We start from the raw sequence: 15808 nt of genomic DNA, 5'->3' as shown, positions 1-15808 counted from the left end.
ATATCAGTTAAAAATATATTTAAATTTGGAAGTGCAATTTTTTTGTAGAACACAGATGTTTTTTTTTTCATTATAGTTTTTGCTCATTACTAATGCTTAAATAACGTAATGTATTTTAAATGTATAGATATATGCTTCTGGCAGAATATCATAATGACATGAACACCATTAGACAACGAAATAAATTATAATAAATATACTACTCGTCTTTTATTTAATTTTATCTTATTAATATTATAAACTAGCTTTTACACGCGACTCCGTCCGCGCGGAATAAAAAAATGCACACAAGATAAAAAAGTTCCTATGTCCGTCTCCTAGTTCTAAGCTACCTCCCCATTAATTTTCAGCTAAATCAGTTCGACCGATCTTGAGTTATAAATAGTGTAACTAACACGACTTTCTTTTATACGAGGGGAGGTCCAAAAGTTCGCGGAATGGAGGGGATGGAGTGGGGATAGGGTAGCTCGCTTAGTGTCATACTAATTGGGCACTCATAATTAGTATATATATAACATTTCAACCCTATAGTGCCATTCGTTTACAAGTACTCGCCTGCTGAACAAGTCAATCCGGAAGCAAACTGCAACTATGGAGAAAATTGAACATCGCGCTGTGATAAAATTCCTTACCAAGCAAGGAAAAAACGTTCAAACCATTTTAAATGAAATGGAAGCCGTTTATGGAGATCAGTGCCCTGGTAAAACAATGGTTTATAAGTGGCATGGTCTTTTTAAACATGGTCGAGATTCAATTGAAGACGACTCTCGCTCTGGGCGGCCAGCTGACGCCACCACATCAGACATCGTCGAAAAAGTCGAAAAACTTGTACTCGAAGACACACGTTTGAAGAAGAAACAATTATCTGCATTTGTTGGAGTATCAGATACAACTATTTTGCGTATCCTGCACGACCACCTGGGCATGACAAAAGTCAGTGCAAGATGGGTGCCGAGAATGCTCACGCCGCTTCAAAAACAGCAGCGCGTCGACGCGTCTAAGCACTTTTTGGAGTTGTGTGGAGACGAGCCCGTGCAGATTTTGGAGCGGATTGTTACTGGAGATGAAACATGGGTTCATCACTTTGAACCTGAGTCCAAACAGGAGTCCATGCAATGGCACAAAAAGGGTACACCACCTCCCAAAAAATTCAAGGTGTCAGAATCGGCGGGAAAGTTGATGGCCACTGTTTTTTGGGATTGTAAGGGAATATTACTCATTGATTATAAAGAAAAAGGTACCACTATAACCGGAGAATACTACGCACTCATATTAGAAAAGTTAAAGGAGTCAATTAAAGAAAAACGTCGAGGAAAATTGGCCAAGGGTGTGTTGCTTTTGCAAGACAACGCGCCGGTTCACAAGAGCCGAGGTGCCATGGCTGCTCTGCACACACATGGGTTCGAACCACTTGTTCACCCACCCTACAGTCCAGACCTGGCTCCTAGCGATTTTTATTTATTTCCAAATTTAAAAAAAGAGCTAAGGGGAAGGAAATTTTCCGACGATAATGAAGTGAAGGAGGCAATTTCGGCCCATTTTGAGGCCAAAGACAAAAAATATTTTTTCGATGGTTTAGAAAAATTAATTCATAGATCGAATAAATGTATTAGACTTAAGGGTGATTATATTGAAAAGGAAAAATAAATTTATTGTTATATTTCATTGACAACCCTTTCATTCCGCGAACTTTTGGACCTCCCCTCGTATATATATAGATGTGAATTATATAGATGGATATTTGTTTGAAGGTATCTGCAATCTGGCTCAACGGATCTTGACAAAATTTGTCATAGACGTAGATTACAGTCTGGAAGAACACATAGACTACTTATGTTTTTTTTTAATTGTGCAGTCAGTCGCGGCCAACAGTTAGTTGTTGAAATAAAAATAATGTGTAGCTACTAACATAATTTTAATTGTATTCATAGTTTATCTACACTCTATTAATAAAATTATCGTTTAAATCGATCAGTGGGCTTGGGGATTCTCCACATGAATATTGTTTTCTCATCAAAGTATGTGTTGAACTTTTTGTACAATCTTCTCTTCTTGGGATCCTTGTGGCAGTTGGCTGGAGTGAGATTGATCATGAGGCCTGCAAAAAAAACATGAATTTGTATGAACAATGTCATTGACTAGACTGGTGAGTTTATTTTCATACAAAAAAGTTGAATGGAATATTTCAACTTTCTTCATACATTCAAATTTAAAATGGGTGACATCTTTACCCATTATCATGTTTCATGCCACTATGCTTTTTTTACATTTCAAAGTGAACTATCAGGACAATAGAAAGGAACTAAGAAGTTTAAACATTTATTGTAATCTGTAATGGCACACTGGCAGTTGCCCTCAACTTGATCAGTACATAAAAATATGCATTAGCTATGTCGAATTTGGTCCATAGCAAAAAAAAAGCAGTAGGACAGTAATTAAAAAAATTGGATTTAATTAAAAGCAATGCAAATACATCAAGTTCGCTAATTATAGTGTTTTTTGATATTACATACAGACACATCAATTTTATTTATATAAATAGATAACAGTTAAGATTACCTGCTTTCTGAGCCATGGTTACTAGTTTACCGATCTTTTTTTGTTGTCGCTTGCACAGTCCAGTAATACGTCGAGGCAACATGCAGCCATCAGATCGTACAAACTGGTTTAGGATAAGCACATCTGTGTGCTTCACGTCAAGTCCCAAAGAGCACATATAACATGGTTTTTCTGCTGCTCCTTCGGTTGGTTCAAAACCTGCTAAATCTTCAGCACGAACAAGCAAATTTGTCCTGGGCGAAGGCACAGTTACACCTTCCACTACTAATGTTGAACCCTCTGTACGTTCCCGCACTAAAAAAAAGTAACAACCAATGTTATTTAGTTTCGTTGAAACAAATTAAGGTTATGATACAAAATAAATTGTAATCAAATCTTACGTTCTTTTAAATTTAATGGTCTGGTTGTAGAAATAGATCGAATAGATGTGGACGCAACTGCATTTTTAACAAATGAAAAACTTGCGCGGACTATAGAATTCATTTTACATAACTATAACAAAATCTCAAAATTTCGAAAGAAATCACGACATTAAGACATTAAATATTTATAAACGTCACTGTCAAGGCAAATAAATGTCTGCAGGTATCATAGAGTAAATGCATCAAACAGCAGATAATAGAATACACAGTGTAAAAAGAATTGTTTAACCGAATCAAAAAATAAATGAAAAATGATTTTTTTATTGATTTTGCGTTTTCATTTCAGAACCGTTTTATTAGTCGTTAGGACTGCATGCGTTGGGCTATAGTTCTTACTTTTCCTCGCCGCGCAATAATAGTCAACTGAGACCACGCACGAGCGGCGCTTGAATTACATTGATCGATCATTTTCATTAGTCGTTCCCTGCATACTGTGTGGAGTTTGAGTTATCGACTAATGATTTTTCGAAAAATATTATTTTGTAGAAATACTTTCATATAAACAAGTAGTAAGGATTTAATGCAGTTTATTCCTACCAGAAATACAAAGAAAAAGTGATTGAAATATGTTTTTCTTGGCTAACCTACGTAGAAATAGGTTTTGTTGCGGAATACGTTAAAGTTATCGATCGTCATTTCAAATTATTGATCCTCAGCGGTATGTTTAACTGGTATGACAGACTCCAGGGACAGGAAAAAACGTTAAGTCCATGGGCGTTGAATCAGGCCGCAGACGAGTTGTGTTTCGTCTAATTTTAATTACATTATGACAGTGTTTGAAACCTAGGAGGGGGCGATAAGGGGCCCAAAAAATGGGGGCCATTGAAATTAATTGAAGTAATGAAATTGTGGTTTTTGAATTTTAGGGCTGAATAAAAATTAGGGGGCTCTGAAATATAATTGATTTTCAAAGGGGGCGGTGAAAGAAATAAGTTTGACAATCACTGCATTATGGGAACGTTTACTCTTGTTTCTATAAAATAAAAACTGCAAGAAATGTAACCTATTTCAGTTTAAGGGACTGACCCTTCTATTAAAGTCTAGTATTTTAATTAAAATAACAAAATGGATGGCAATGCATTTATTAAATAATAAAACTTACGACAGAATTTTCGAAAAATAGCTTTAGACGAGATAGCACAACATGCTTACAACATAAAATTATCAATATTTTATAAAATCAGACATATCATTTGTGTAATTACGAAATTCATTTTTAAACTATTAGTCACAATATAGTTGTATCACAAAATATGAAAATATGTACTATTAATCTGAATACATAATAAAGTTTTTTTTTAATTTCTTAATAAAAGAATGAAATAAAATAAATTTGTAAATACATATTACGAATATAATAATTTTGCAATTTTAATAATATGTATAAATTAAACATTTTGAATTGTCTATGAGTATTTATATATATAGGCAACTTTTACGGACGGTTTAAGCCAAGCATATTATTACAACGACGAACTGCAAGCCAAAATGCATTCGAAATGCAATTAAAAAGAACCTTAAAATAACTTATACTATTTACAACTAAACGAGTACATATATAGAGATTTTAAATTTAATAACTAAACAAATAATTTTAAAGCAATCATTAAAACAATGTATACATAAATCATTTTTTTTTTGCTTTGTTTTATATTTGCTTTATATATTAACTAAACACTAACAATTGTACCTGATATTGCATATTCGTATAAGACATGTGCAAAAATAATTAAATTCAATGAAAATGGGAAATCTAACAGATTTTAACTATCATATTATATATTATTATATATTTATATATTATATATCAATTATTCAGTAATAAAATATGGTTGTTTATTTGCATATATTTATGTATCTATATTATAGTATTTTATTTAACAAATATGTTTTCAATAAAATACAATACAATAGTATATTTACAAAGCAGTCTGTCAGTTTCCCGGATGAGTTTATGTGGTTTTTTTTTAGACATTTAAGAAGTTTTTTTTACTCCATTTATGAGGTTTATTTAGAGAAGGTTGCCAATCCCTTGCTGAACAGGCCAGCGGCTCCTTGTTCGCCTTCATTCGCCGCGGACGAAATGTTTGTTACCAGCTGGAAGAAAATAAAAATGACATTTTATATAAGTTCACTACGAAATAAACGTACATTTCTTCCTTTTTCAGGTACCTATTACATATTGTGTTGAAGATTTTATTGAAACCTATGCAGCTTTCAGGAGTATACGACACCTTAGGTTGTCCATTATCTATTATTAGCTAGGATTAATTTACTGAGAATTCTAAAAAAAAATAGATGTGAATTTATTGATATAAGTACCGCAGCTTGCTTCTCGCCGAGGTACTTGTCGGCGTTCTTGATCTTGGCGTCTAGTACGTTACTGGCATTCTTGAGGCCCTGGTCGGCGGCGTCCTCCACGCGCTTCAGCGTGTTGTCAACAGTACTGTGTACAGCGTTACTGGCGTCAGTTGCGGCTTTCTCTGCTGCCTTCTTAGTTTCTTCCACTACCGCATCTATTACCATATTATATGATTTTTAAATTACAGATCTGCATTCTATCGTTATTGTTAGAGATTTCATACAAGGTAATCGTGAAAGAATACAGTTAGTTATGTTGTGTCCGAAGATAAATCTGAATCTTAAGTAATTTTAGCAATTATCCAACTAATATTTCAAAAGAAGATATAAAGGAATACAAAAATAATATCGCTTTGTTTCAATTTCTTTGGCATTTTTTTTTGTTTCTTGAAGCCATTACCTTCTTATCCGTTCTTCTTCAAAATTATTACTGACAGTATTTTTTTTTATTATGATGAATGAGCGCGAATGAAATTGTTTACTCACTGGAGGCTCTCGTGGCTTCCTTCTTGGCGGCCTCAGCAGCGAGCCGGGCCTTCTCCTTGGCTTCCTCGGCGGCCTTCACAGCCTGCGCCTTCGCCTCTTCTCCTGCCTTCTTTGCCGTGTCTACAGTAGTGTTGATGGTGTCTGCGAAAGAAAAATACATTTCAACAGATCAAATATTAAAAGACTCCTTGAGCACCCTTCGAAAGCAAAAGCAAACCTAAATTAAATACGGTAAAAGTTTTGAATTTTATTACGTTCTCATTGCACCTTTTTTGATAACTTGTTGTTTATAAATAAATTGGCATATTTTAGGCAAATTAAGGCCAAACGTGCAATTATTAGGCACGAGGCTATTTTTTTGGTAACACGCACATTATTAAATTAGTAAATAAAATAGCTGAAAATATCACAAAACACAGTTATTATTATTATCTTTCAATCACTCTTATACCGGCTGTATCTTCATCTAAATCATCACATTCTGTTGGTACTTCGTCTTTTTCTGTTGCTCCAATTTTCGTTTGAACAAACTCTATAAATGGAATCAATTTATTATTAAATACATTACATGACATAAACAAAGACCAGATAAAGCTACATACCTTAGAAATACTGAAGCACCGATTTTAGTAACACAGCATTCATTTGTTTCAGATACTAAAGAAATTTACTCCATCGATAATTAATTTGAATAGAAATTGTTAGATTCTAAGAAATGTAATAAGCGCATGCAACCAGAAACAAGAACAGAGTGGGAAAATATGATACTCTAAAAGCATATAACAAATTACAATATGTATGATTTACAAGCCAACTGGTACAGTTTTCACTTGAACCAAAGATGAAGAAATAGATGTACTTAATACCTTTAGCGCCTGCAAAGAAAGAAGACCCTTTGTCTACAACAGCACTAGCTACGTCCTTCGTCGTGTCTACTGTGCTACTAACAGAGCTTGAGACCGTATCTACAATAAATAATATCAAATAGTAAAAAAACAAGTAACACGTTAACAAAACAGTAGTAGGAGAGAGATTCACGTCTATGACAATTTATGATAAAATTTATATTTGAAATGAATCAACAATTCTTGTACGTACACTAAAATTTTTAATACCTTTGGCACTACAATTGCTGCATCTCTGTTGCCCATGTAGCTATATTTTTAGTTGTATCAACTGTGTTCACCGTGTCACAGTGTACAGTGTTTACAAAAAATAAGAGAAAATACTGCCTATGTATATATCATAATTAAATACTACGTGCATCATTACCTTTAGCAGAACCAACAAATGCTGCACCTTTATCTACTGCAGATGCAGCTACATTTTTAGTTGCATCTATCGTGCTACCAACGGTGTTTACTACTGTATCTACAAATTAAAGGCAAAATCAAAATGTATCCCTATAATACGTACACAATTCAAATACTTAATATTTGATTTTGCATTTTATTACCTTTGGCACTTCCAACGAAACCTACGCCTTTATCTACTGCAGATGCGGCTACGTTTTTAGTTGTATCTACTGTGCTGGCTACCGTGTTAACTACACTGTCTACAAAAATAATAATTAAATAAATAAATAATCGAAATGCATTTGAATACATACTTTATGTAATTCACTCAATATTACCTTTGGCACTTCCAACGAAACCTACGCCTTTATCTACTGCAGATGCGGCTACGTTTTTAGTTGTATCTACTGTATCAAGTACGGTGTCTACAAACAAAAATATTTGATCAAAATAATGTTTCTACGCGCCAATAGTTTCAATAATCCGTGACTTTTATAATACCTTTGGCTCCACCAACAATAGCTGCACTCTTTTCAGCAGCTGAAGCAGCAATATTTTTAGTGGCATCTACTGTGCTACCAACGGTGTTTACTACTGTATCTACAAATTAAAGGCAAAATCAAAATGTATCCCTATAATACGTACACAATTCAAATACTTAATATTTGATTTTGCATTTTATTACCTTTGGCACTTCCAACGAAACCTACGCCTTTATCTACTGCAGATGCGGCTGCGTTTTTAGTTGTATCTACTGTGCTGGCTACCGTGTTAACTACACTGTCTACAAAAATAATAATTAAATAAATAATCGAAATGCATTTGAATACATACTTTATGTAATTCACTCAATATTACCTTTGGCACTTCCAACGAAACCTACGCCTTTATCTACTGCAGATGCGGCTACGTTTTTAGTTGTATCTACTGTATCAAGTACGGTGTCTACAAACAAAAATATTTGATCAAAATAATGTTTCTACGCGCCAATAGTTTCAATAATCCGTGACTTTTATAATACCTTTGGCTCCACCAACAATAGCTGCACTCTTTTCAGCAGCTGAAGCAGCAATATTTTTAGTGGCATCTACTGTGCTGCCAAATGTGTTAACTACTGTATCTAAAAAATAACTAATGATCAAAATAATCCCCCGTAATATGTCCATTACATAATGTGTCCAACTCAAAACTAACTGGATTTATCATTACCTTTGGCAGTTCCTACCATAGCTGCACCTTTATCAACTGCTGAAGCAGCAACATTTTTAGTTGTATCTACTGTGCTGGCTACCGTGTTAACTACACTGTCTACAAAAATAATAATTAAATAAATAATCGAAATGCATTTGAATACACACTTTATGTAATTCACTCAATATTACCTTTGGCACTTCCAACGTAACCTACGCCTTTATCTACTGCAGATGCGGCTACGTTTTTAGTTGTATCTACTGTATTAAGTACGGTGTCTACAAACAAAAATTTTTGATCAACATAATGTTCCTACGTGTCAATAATTTCAATAATTCGTAAGTTTTCATACCTTTGACTCCACCAACAATAGCTGCACTCTTTTCAGCAGCTGAAGCAGCAATGTTTTTAGTGGCATCTACTGTGCTGCCAAATGTGTTAACTACTGTATCTACAAAATAACTCATGATCAAAATAATCCCCCGTAATATGTCCATTACACAATGTGTCCAACTCAAAACTAACTGGATTTATCATTACCTTTGGCAGTTCCTACCATAGCTGCACCTTTATCAACTGTTGAAGAAGCAACATTTTTAGTTGTATCTACTGTGCTGGCTACCGTGTTAACTACACTGTCTACAAAAATAATAATTAGTTTATCGAAATGCATTTGAATACACACTTTATGTAATTCTCTCAATATTACCTTTGGCACTTCCAACGAAACCTACGCCTTTATCTACTGCAGATGCGGCTACGTTTTTAGTTGTATCTACTGTATCAAGTACGGTGTCTACAAACAAAAATATTTGATCAAAATAATGTTTCTACGCGCCAATAGTTTCAATAATCCGTGACTTTTATAATACCTTTGGCTCCACCAACAATAGCTGCACTCTTTTCAGCAGCTGAAGCAGCAAAATTTTTAGTTGCATCTACTGTGCTGCCAACTGTGTTAACTACTGTATCTACAAAATAACTCATAATCAAAATATTTTCCCGTAATATGTCCAACTCAAAAGTAACTGAATTTATGATTACCTTTGGCAGCTCCTACAAAACCTACACTTTTATCAATAGCTGAAGCAGCAACATTTTTTGTTGCATCTACTGTGCTGGTAACCGTATTAACTACTGTATCTACAAAAAACATAAACTTTACTCTTCCAGAACAATTATAATATGTGAAACGATCTTCAAAGTCGCTGCGGCAAGTAAAATCATAAACCTTAAATTTTTGCGGCGCCGGGTCGAAATACGCCCCAAACAATATTTTTATCATTGGTTGTTGATTAAGTAAAAGAGGGTCATAAGACTAATAGAAAATTAGTGGAAAAAATCCCATGCCATATAATCGTATACCGAATGATCGTCAGCGTACGATAGGCCGCAATATGCCTGCCGCGAAATTTTGAAGAGGAACTCTTATAATTTTCACCTCAAACTGAATTAGTCTGTATCAAAATCGTACAAACACCTGAGATAATCGTTTCGCACAGGAACTTAGTTTTATTAGTACGCACTAGCTGATATACCGCGGCAGGCCGAAAATGGCTGTTACGCAGTGAACGTGTTAAGATACATTTAATGTTTCCTAAAATTGTTGAACCTACAGCAGGTGCGGCTAAATTTTTAGTTGTATGAACTGTCCTTTGAAAAAACTATATTAATAAAATAATAACTAAAAAGTCCATAGAATATAAACTTAGTACAATTATTTTAGTAATACCTTTAGCGCTTCCTACCAAAGTTGTACCTTTATCAAATGCTAAAAAAGCAATATTTTTAGTTGTGTCTATTTTACTGCTAACTGGATTAACTACATTGTGAACAAATAAAGAGTAATAAATGAGCATATGTATAGAAAAATAATGCGGACTCTATGTGAAAAACTGGTATCAACTCTGATATAATTACGTACATTTCAAAGAATGAGCGTTGTGATTTAAAAAAAAAAACTGGTGTGCATGGTGTCTACAAATTTGTGCCAAATATGTATTTTTTTAATTGCACTTAAAAACCTTTTACCATTAGTCAGCTAGAATGAAAAATTTACAACATTTTAAAACTAAATATTGTTCATATTGTTAATAAGTTTCCTAGTTAAAAAAAAAACAATCTTTTATACCTTTCGCAGCTCCGATATAAGAAAAACCCGTGTCTACTGCAGCAGTGGCAGCTTTTTTGGTCGTGTCTACTGTACTGGCCACCGTATCTATTAATTGTATAAAAGATATAAACATTGAGAAAACAAAAACTTAAATATTAAATCATTTCTATTGTTGCATCACCTTTAGTGGTATCAACACAAGTCTTGCCAGTTTCAACTACATTTTGTGCAGCATTTTTTGTCGTGTCTACTGTACTTTGTATTGTATTTTGTACTGTATCTAAAATATAATAAAATAATACAACTTAGATGAAAAATTTAAAATGTATTTTACATAAAAGATGTTTAAATTAATAATTATTAAGTGATATTTATGAGTAAATAATATACGAAAACATATATTACAATATATTATATATATATATATATACAAATTATCTCTTATATATCTAATCTTTAGTTTACAAATCGGATGAAGAAATAGGTATTATTCCGTTACCTTTAGCCAAATCGACATAAGCCCTTCCTGATTCGATTGTACATTGTACGGATTTTTTAGTACTTGCTACCGTATTTTATTTTTACTTAATTAAATAAACATTTCGATAAAATATATATTTACAGCGATACAAATAAAGACAAGCTAGATTAGAAACAAATAAGCTAGCATTACCTTTAGCGGTGTCTAAATATGCCTTGCCTACATCAAACATCGAGGTAACATAGCTCTTTGAAGCGTCAAGCGTATTTTGTGCAGATATTTGAGATGATTCTAAATTCGTGGTTTTATCCACATAAAAAAAAACAATATAACGATTTGATTATTAGTAAATAGAACATCGAATAGCTAAATTTTAAAAAAGCAAATTAAACAAAATACAGTCCGCAGTATTAATTGCTAATTGTCAAGACACAATTTTTTGTTATTAATGGTAATAAAGAAGGTAATTTATACACAAAGGAGATAAAAAAAATGAATACCTTTAGCAGAATCTAAATAAGATTTAGATGTATCAACGGCAGAATGAACTGCGCTTTTCGTTCCTTCTACAGTAGTGTTAACTGAACCAGCCACGGTATCTAGATAAATAAAAGTTATAAGGATATACATAGAAACAACTAAATCAAATATAATATGTACATTTTTTGATAATAACCATGATCCTTTAACTTTGCACTTACTTAAAATCTCAGTATTTCTTTTCATTTTATATACCTTTTGTGCAAAAACAAAGACGTTATCAATTTAGTTGGTTTTCAGTATTACTTTTTAACACGGTCTGACTACTTGTACAAATAATCGTAGAAGCCATGGCCGATTTTAATATTTCTGGCGCCCTGGAGGAGGTTTTTGCTTTTTTTGATGTAAGGAGAGTGAATCTCCTCTAGTGGAAGAGAATCTTCCAAAGATCTAAGGGGACACATTTTTATCCGACTCTGGCGCCTGCGGCGCCCCTTTATCCTCAGCGCCTTCGCCCTACCCAAACGCCGCTACTGGTAGTGGCTTACAAACTTGAAAATTTTTATTTGAAGTATAATCTTAAAGTTTTACCTTTAGCAGTAGCAGCATATGCCTTCCCTGTATCAAGAGCGGATTGCGCTGTTTTTTGCGTTGTATCGACAGTAGCATTCAATGCGTTTGATACTTTATCTAAAACATTACATTATTCATATAACTTATGTACGCCGAAAAATACCTAATAATACTAAATCCGCTTTCATTACCTTGTGCACTAGTAGCATAAGATTTCCCAGTATCAAGCCCAGATTGTGTTGTTTTCTGTGCTGTATCCACGGTACTACTTAAGGCGGTAGACACTTTGTCTAAAATTACAATGGTTAATTCACGTATTTTTTATAGTGATTGTAGTTACAAATTCTGGTAATCGAACTGGTGGCAATAGGCAAAGTCGTAAGAAAAAGGTCACGGCCGCTAGCCGATTCATTGGTCTGAACAAATGCACACCATTAATTAATTAAGAAACGGCTTAACTCACGTTTGATCGTCCGGTGACGGCACCGACTAGTTTCGGACCCATCGGGGGTCCATCTTCAGTGCGAGACGCGACGCGACCGCGAAGTCTTCGGATTAAACACTCGCCCTGAAGATGGACCCCCGATGGGTCCGAAACTAGTCGGTGCCGTCACCGGACGATCAAACGTGAGTTAAGCCGTTTCCTAATTAATTAATTATGATGTCTCACGAAAGTTTAAACAATTTAAATGCACACCACACTCAATAACACCGTATACTCTACTAACAAACGGAGAGGACTAGATGGCATATGGCTTTAGAAAGTTATAGATGAATATCGTTATGACCCTCAGACATACGAGGGGAGGTCCAAAAGTTCGCGGAATGGAGGGGATGGAGTGGGGATAGGGTAGCTCGCTTAGTGTCATACTAATTGGGCACTCATAATTAGTATATATATAACATTTCAACCCTATAGTGCCATTCGTTTACGAGTACTCGCCTGCTGAACAAGTCAATCCGGAAGCAAACTGCAACTATGGAGAAAATTGAACATCGCGCTGTGATAAAATTCCTTACCAAGCAAGGAAAAAACGTTCAAACCATTTTAAATGAAATGGAAGCCGTTTATGGAGATCAGTGCCCTGGTAAAACAATGGTTTATAAGTGGCATGGTCTTTTTAAACATGGTCGAGATTCAATTGAAGACGACTCTCGCTCTGGGCGGCCAGCTGACGCCACCACATCAGACATCGTCGAAAAAGTCGAAAAACTTGTACTCGAAGACACACGTTTGAAGAAGAAACAATTATCTGCATTTGTTGGAGTATCAGATACAACTATTTTGCGTATCCTGCACGACCACCTGGGCATGACAAAAGTCAGTGCAAGATGGGTGCCGAGAATGCTCACGCCGCTTCAAAAACAGCAGCGCGTCGACGCGTCTAAGCACTTTTTGGAGTTGTGTGGAGACGAGCCCGTGCAGATTTTGGAGCGGATTGTTACTGGAGATGAAACATGGGTTCATCACTTTGAACCTGAGTCCAAACAGGAGTCCATGCAATGGCACAAAAAGGGTACACCACCTCCCAAAAAATTCAAGGTGTCAGAATCGGCGGGAAAGTTGATGGCCACTGTTTTTTGGGATTGTAAGGGAATATTACTCATTGATTATAAAGAAAAAGGTACCACTATAACCGGAGAATACTACGCACTCATATTAGAAAAGTTAAAGGAGTCAATTAAAGAAAAACGTCGAGGAAAATTGGCCAAGGGTGTGTTGCTTTTGCAAGACAACGCGCCGGTTCACAAGAGCCGAGTTGCCATGGCTGCTCTGCACACACATGGGTTCGAACCACTTGTTCACCCACCCTACAGTCCAGACCTGGCTCCTAGCGATTTTTATTTATTTCCAAATTTAAAAAAAGAGCTAAGGGGAAGGAAATTTTCCGACGATAATGAAGTGAAGGAGGCAATTTCGGCCCATTTTGAGGCCAAAGACAAAAAATATTTTTTCGATGGTTTAGAAAAATTAATTCATAGATCGAATAAATGTATTAGACTTAAGGGTGATTATATTGAAAAGGAAAAATAAATTTATTGTTATATTTCATTGACAACCCTTTCATTCCGCGAACTTTTGGACCTCCCCTCGTAAGGACTAAATGGAGAGGAGAACCTTCCTATTTCGAGATTTTCTATGTATAATTAAACAGAAAATTAATCCTAATTTTACCTTTTGCACTTGTCGCATACAATTTACCAGTTTCGAATGCGGACATTGCCGTTTTCTGTGTCGTATCCGCGGCACTAGACACTGTATTTGCTACGGTATCTAAAATACAATTTTATTGCTATTACAATAGAATTCATTTTTGTTTACAAATATATCTGCTATTTTATATACCTTTTGCACTTGTTGCATACGTTTTTCCTGTCTCTAGAACCGATTGTGCAGCTTTTTGTGTCGTATCTACTGTACTACCGACAGTGTTTGCTACAGAATCTACGACCAGACAAGATTATCAATAACATTTAACCGATAGTATTGTACCAGGCGCTTGAATTGGCAAATTAGGTAGAAGAGCACTCTGTTCCAGACGGGCAAAGTCAAATGTCAGATTTAATAAAAGTATTTAATATACCTTTTGCAGTAGTGGCATATGATTTTCCAGTTTCAAACGCTGAATAAGCGGATTTTTGTGCTGTATCTACAGTGCTTTGTGCAACATTCGCTACGGTATCTACAAAAATATACATAAATACAACAATCGCCTTTGTTGCAGTATACAATAGTTTAAAGAAAGAAAAATGGTATTAGTAGAATAAGGAATAATAAACCAAATACCAGAATTAAAGTAATAATTAAAATGTATAAAAGAGATAGTATTACTTTTTAGGAACATGCAAAATTCGTAAATGTCTTTCTTACCTTTTGCACTTCCAACATAACTTTTACTGGTATCAATTGCAGATTGTGCTAAAGTCTTAGTACCTTCAACCGTGCTACTTACAGTATCTATAGAAAATTGAAAAGATAATAAACTAAAAGAAGAAAGATAAAAGTATAATTGAAGTACAAATAAGCACTCACCTTTAGTTGTGCTGTAAGCGGATTCTGCGGCTTTCTTTGTGTTGTCGACTGTTGTTGCGAGTGTGTCTAGAAATTGCAAAAAAATAATAATAAAGCAAAAACAAAAAAAAAATCTTACAATAAAAATAGATGCGAAAAAATATAAAAACAATGCAGCAAATATAAAAAACACAAAAAGAAAATTCGAACAGTAAAGGTTTATTTTAAATTATCAGAATAAAACACAATTTGTGCGTTGTTTTTCAATCTACATATACTTCCTTTTACCCTTCTCCAGTTTTTGAAAGTTGATAATCAAGATATTGGCAGTGATTTCCTACATGATTAAAAAGCAAATTAGTTATTTACGTAGTCATTACCTTTAGTTGTCTCGATGGCTTTCTTTCCATCAGCCGCTGCCTTGTTGGCGGCGTCCACAGCTACACCAGCTGCGAGGGACACCTTCGACAACTCTTTATCCAGAGCATCGATGGCTGCATTCTTGGTGTTAGAGGCTGTTGAGATAATAATAAGTCTTTAGTTCTACGTTTCAGAATAGGATAAAATCACTCAGCACATCTGTAGTTGATCTTTTAATCAGTTCTTATATCTTGTTAGGAAATAACTCACTCTGCCTAAGGATTAAATTTGATTATAATGGATCATGGATCATTATTTGTTACAAAAGACCGTAGTAAATACCATTCAGCGTACCAATTTAGATTTGGAATTTAAAAAGCGCCAGTGATGGACCAAACCAGTGCCGTACTGACACCAACAAAACGGCAGATTTCAAGATAATAATTTTTAATAAATGTTTTCTTCTAAACAACA

At 34.6% G+C, this 15808-nt stretch overlaps 2 protein-coding genes across 21 annotated transcripts in view; both read right to left on the bottom strand.

Annotated features, from left to right (window-relative positions):
• Positions 1–1905: 1905 nt before the first annotated feature.
• Positions 1906–3111, bottom strand: LOC106712296 (28S ribosomal protein S18a, mitochondrial). The gene is made up of 3 exons (XM_014504802.2): positions 2940–3111; positions 2560–2853; positions 1906–2098 (listed from the first exon to the last, which is right to left on the bottom strand). The coding sequence occupies exons 1-3, from the start codon at positions 3040–3042 to the stop codon at positions 1956–1958; spliced, it is 540 nt and encodes a 179-aa protein (XP_014360288.2). The 5' UTR covers positions 3043–3111; the 3' UTR covers positions 1906–1955.
• A 1830-nt stretch (positions 3112–4941) lies between these two features.
• Positions 4942–15808, bottom strand: part of LOC106712101 (perilipin-4) — a 29525-nt gene continuing 18658 nt past the window's right edge. For 2 of the 20 annotated variants that reach the window (XM_045680754.1, XM_045680755.1), the window contains 30 exons: positions 15355–15489; positions 14996–15061; positions 14834–14920; positions 14547–14645; positions 14309–14407; positions 14138–14236; positions 12153–12251; positions 11980–12078; positions 11409–11507; positions 11101–11199; positions 10609–10707; positions 10446–10532; positions 9359–9457; positions 9187–9285; positions 9024–9110; positions 8921–8953; positions 8506–8571; positions 8333–8431; positions 8145–8243; positions 7982–8068; positions 7809–7907; positions 7625–7723; positions 7462–7548; positions 7285–7383; positions 7101–7199; positions 6695–6793; positions 6280–6360; positions 5829–5969; positions 5304–5497; positions 4942–5078 (listed from right to left, as the gene is read on the bottom strand). In XM_045680754.1, coding sequence (XP_045536710.1) covers positions 4989–5078; positions 5304–5497; positions 5829–5969; positions 6280–6360; positions 6695–6793; positions 7101–7199; positions 7285–7383; positions 7462–7548; positions 7625–7723; positions 7809–7907; positions 7982–8068; positions 8145–8243; positions 8333–8431; positions 8506–8571; positions 8921–8953; positions 9024–9110; positions 9187–9285; positions 9359–9457; positions 10446–10532; positions 10609–10707; positions 11101–11199; positions 11409–11507; positions 11980–12078; positions 12153–12251; positions 14138–14236; positions 14309–14407; positions 14547–14645; positions 14834–14920; positions 14996–15061; positions 15355–15489 — 2924 coding nt within the window. In that variant the 3' untranslated portion in view covers positions 4942–4988. Of the gene's footprint in view, positions 5079–5303; positions 5498–5828; positions 5970–6279; positions 6361–6694; positions 6794–7100; positions 7200–7284; positions 7384–7461; positions 7549–7624; positions 7724–7808; positions 7908–7981; positions 8069–8144; positions 8244–8332; positions 8432–8505; positions 8593–8920; positions 8954–9023; positions 9111–9186; positions 9286–9358; positions 9458–10445; positions 10533–10608; positions 10708–11100; positions 11200–11408; positions 11508–11979; positions 12079–12152; positions 12252–14137; positions 14237–14308; positions 14408–14546; positions 14646–14833; positions 14921–14995; positions 15062–15354; positions 15490–15808 lie in introns of all 20 variants that reach the window. The other 18 variants (XM_045680756.1, XM_045680763.1, XM_045680758.1 and 15 more) reach the window with 18 other exon arrangements.

Source organism: Papilio machaon, chromosome 13 (assembly GCF_912999745.1).
Source record: "Papilio machaon chromosome 13, ilPapMach1.1, whole genome shotgun sequence".
Classification (NCBI taxonomy): Eukaryota; Metazoa; Arthropoda; class Insecta; order Lepidoptera; family Papilionidae; genus Papilio; species Papilio machaon.
The sequence above is the reverse complement of the archived record's forward strand: the minus strand, read 5'-3'. Positions and strand labels throughout refer to the sequence as shown.

Bases quoted from the DNA above. Each gene is read 5' to 3' on its own strand.
- LOC106712296 (XM_014504802.2), bottom strand. From the start codon at position 3,042: ATGAATTCTATAGTCCGCGCAAGTTTTTCATTTGTTAAAAATGCAGTT. The intron at 2,854-2,939 runs GTAAGATTTGAT...ACTTTTTTTTAG, and splicing joins ACCATTAAATTTAAAAGAAC to TGCGGGAACGTACAGAGGGT. The intron at 2,099-2,559 runs GTAATCTTAACT...TTTTTTTTGCAG, and splicing joins AACCATGGCTCAGAAAGCAG to GCCTCATGATCAATCTCACT.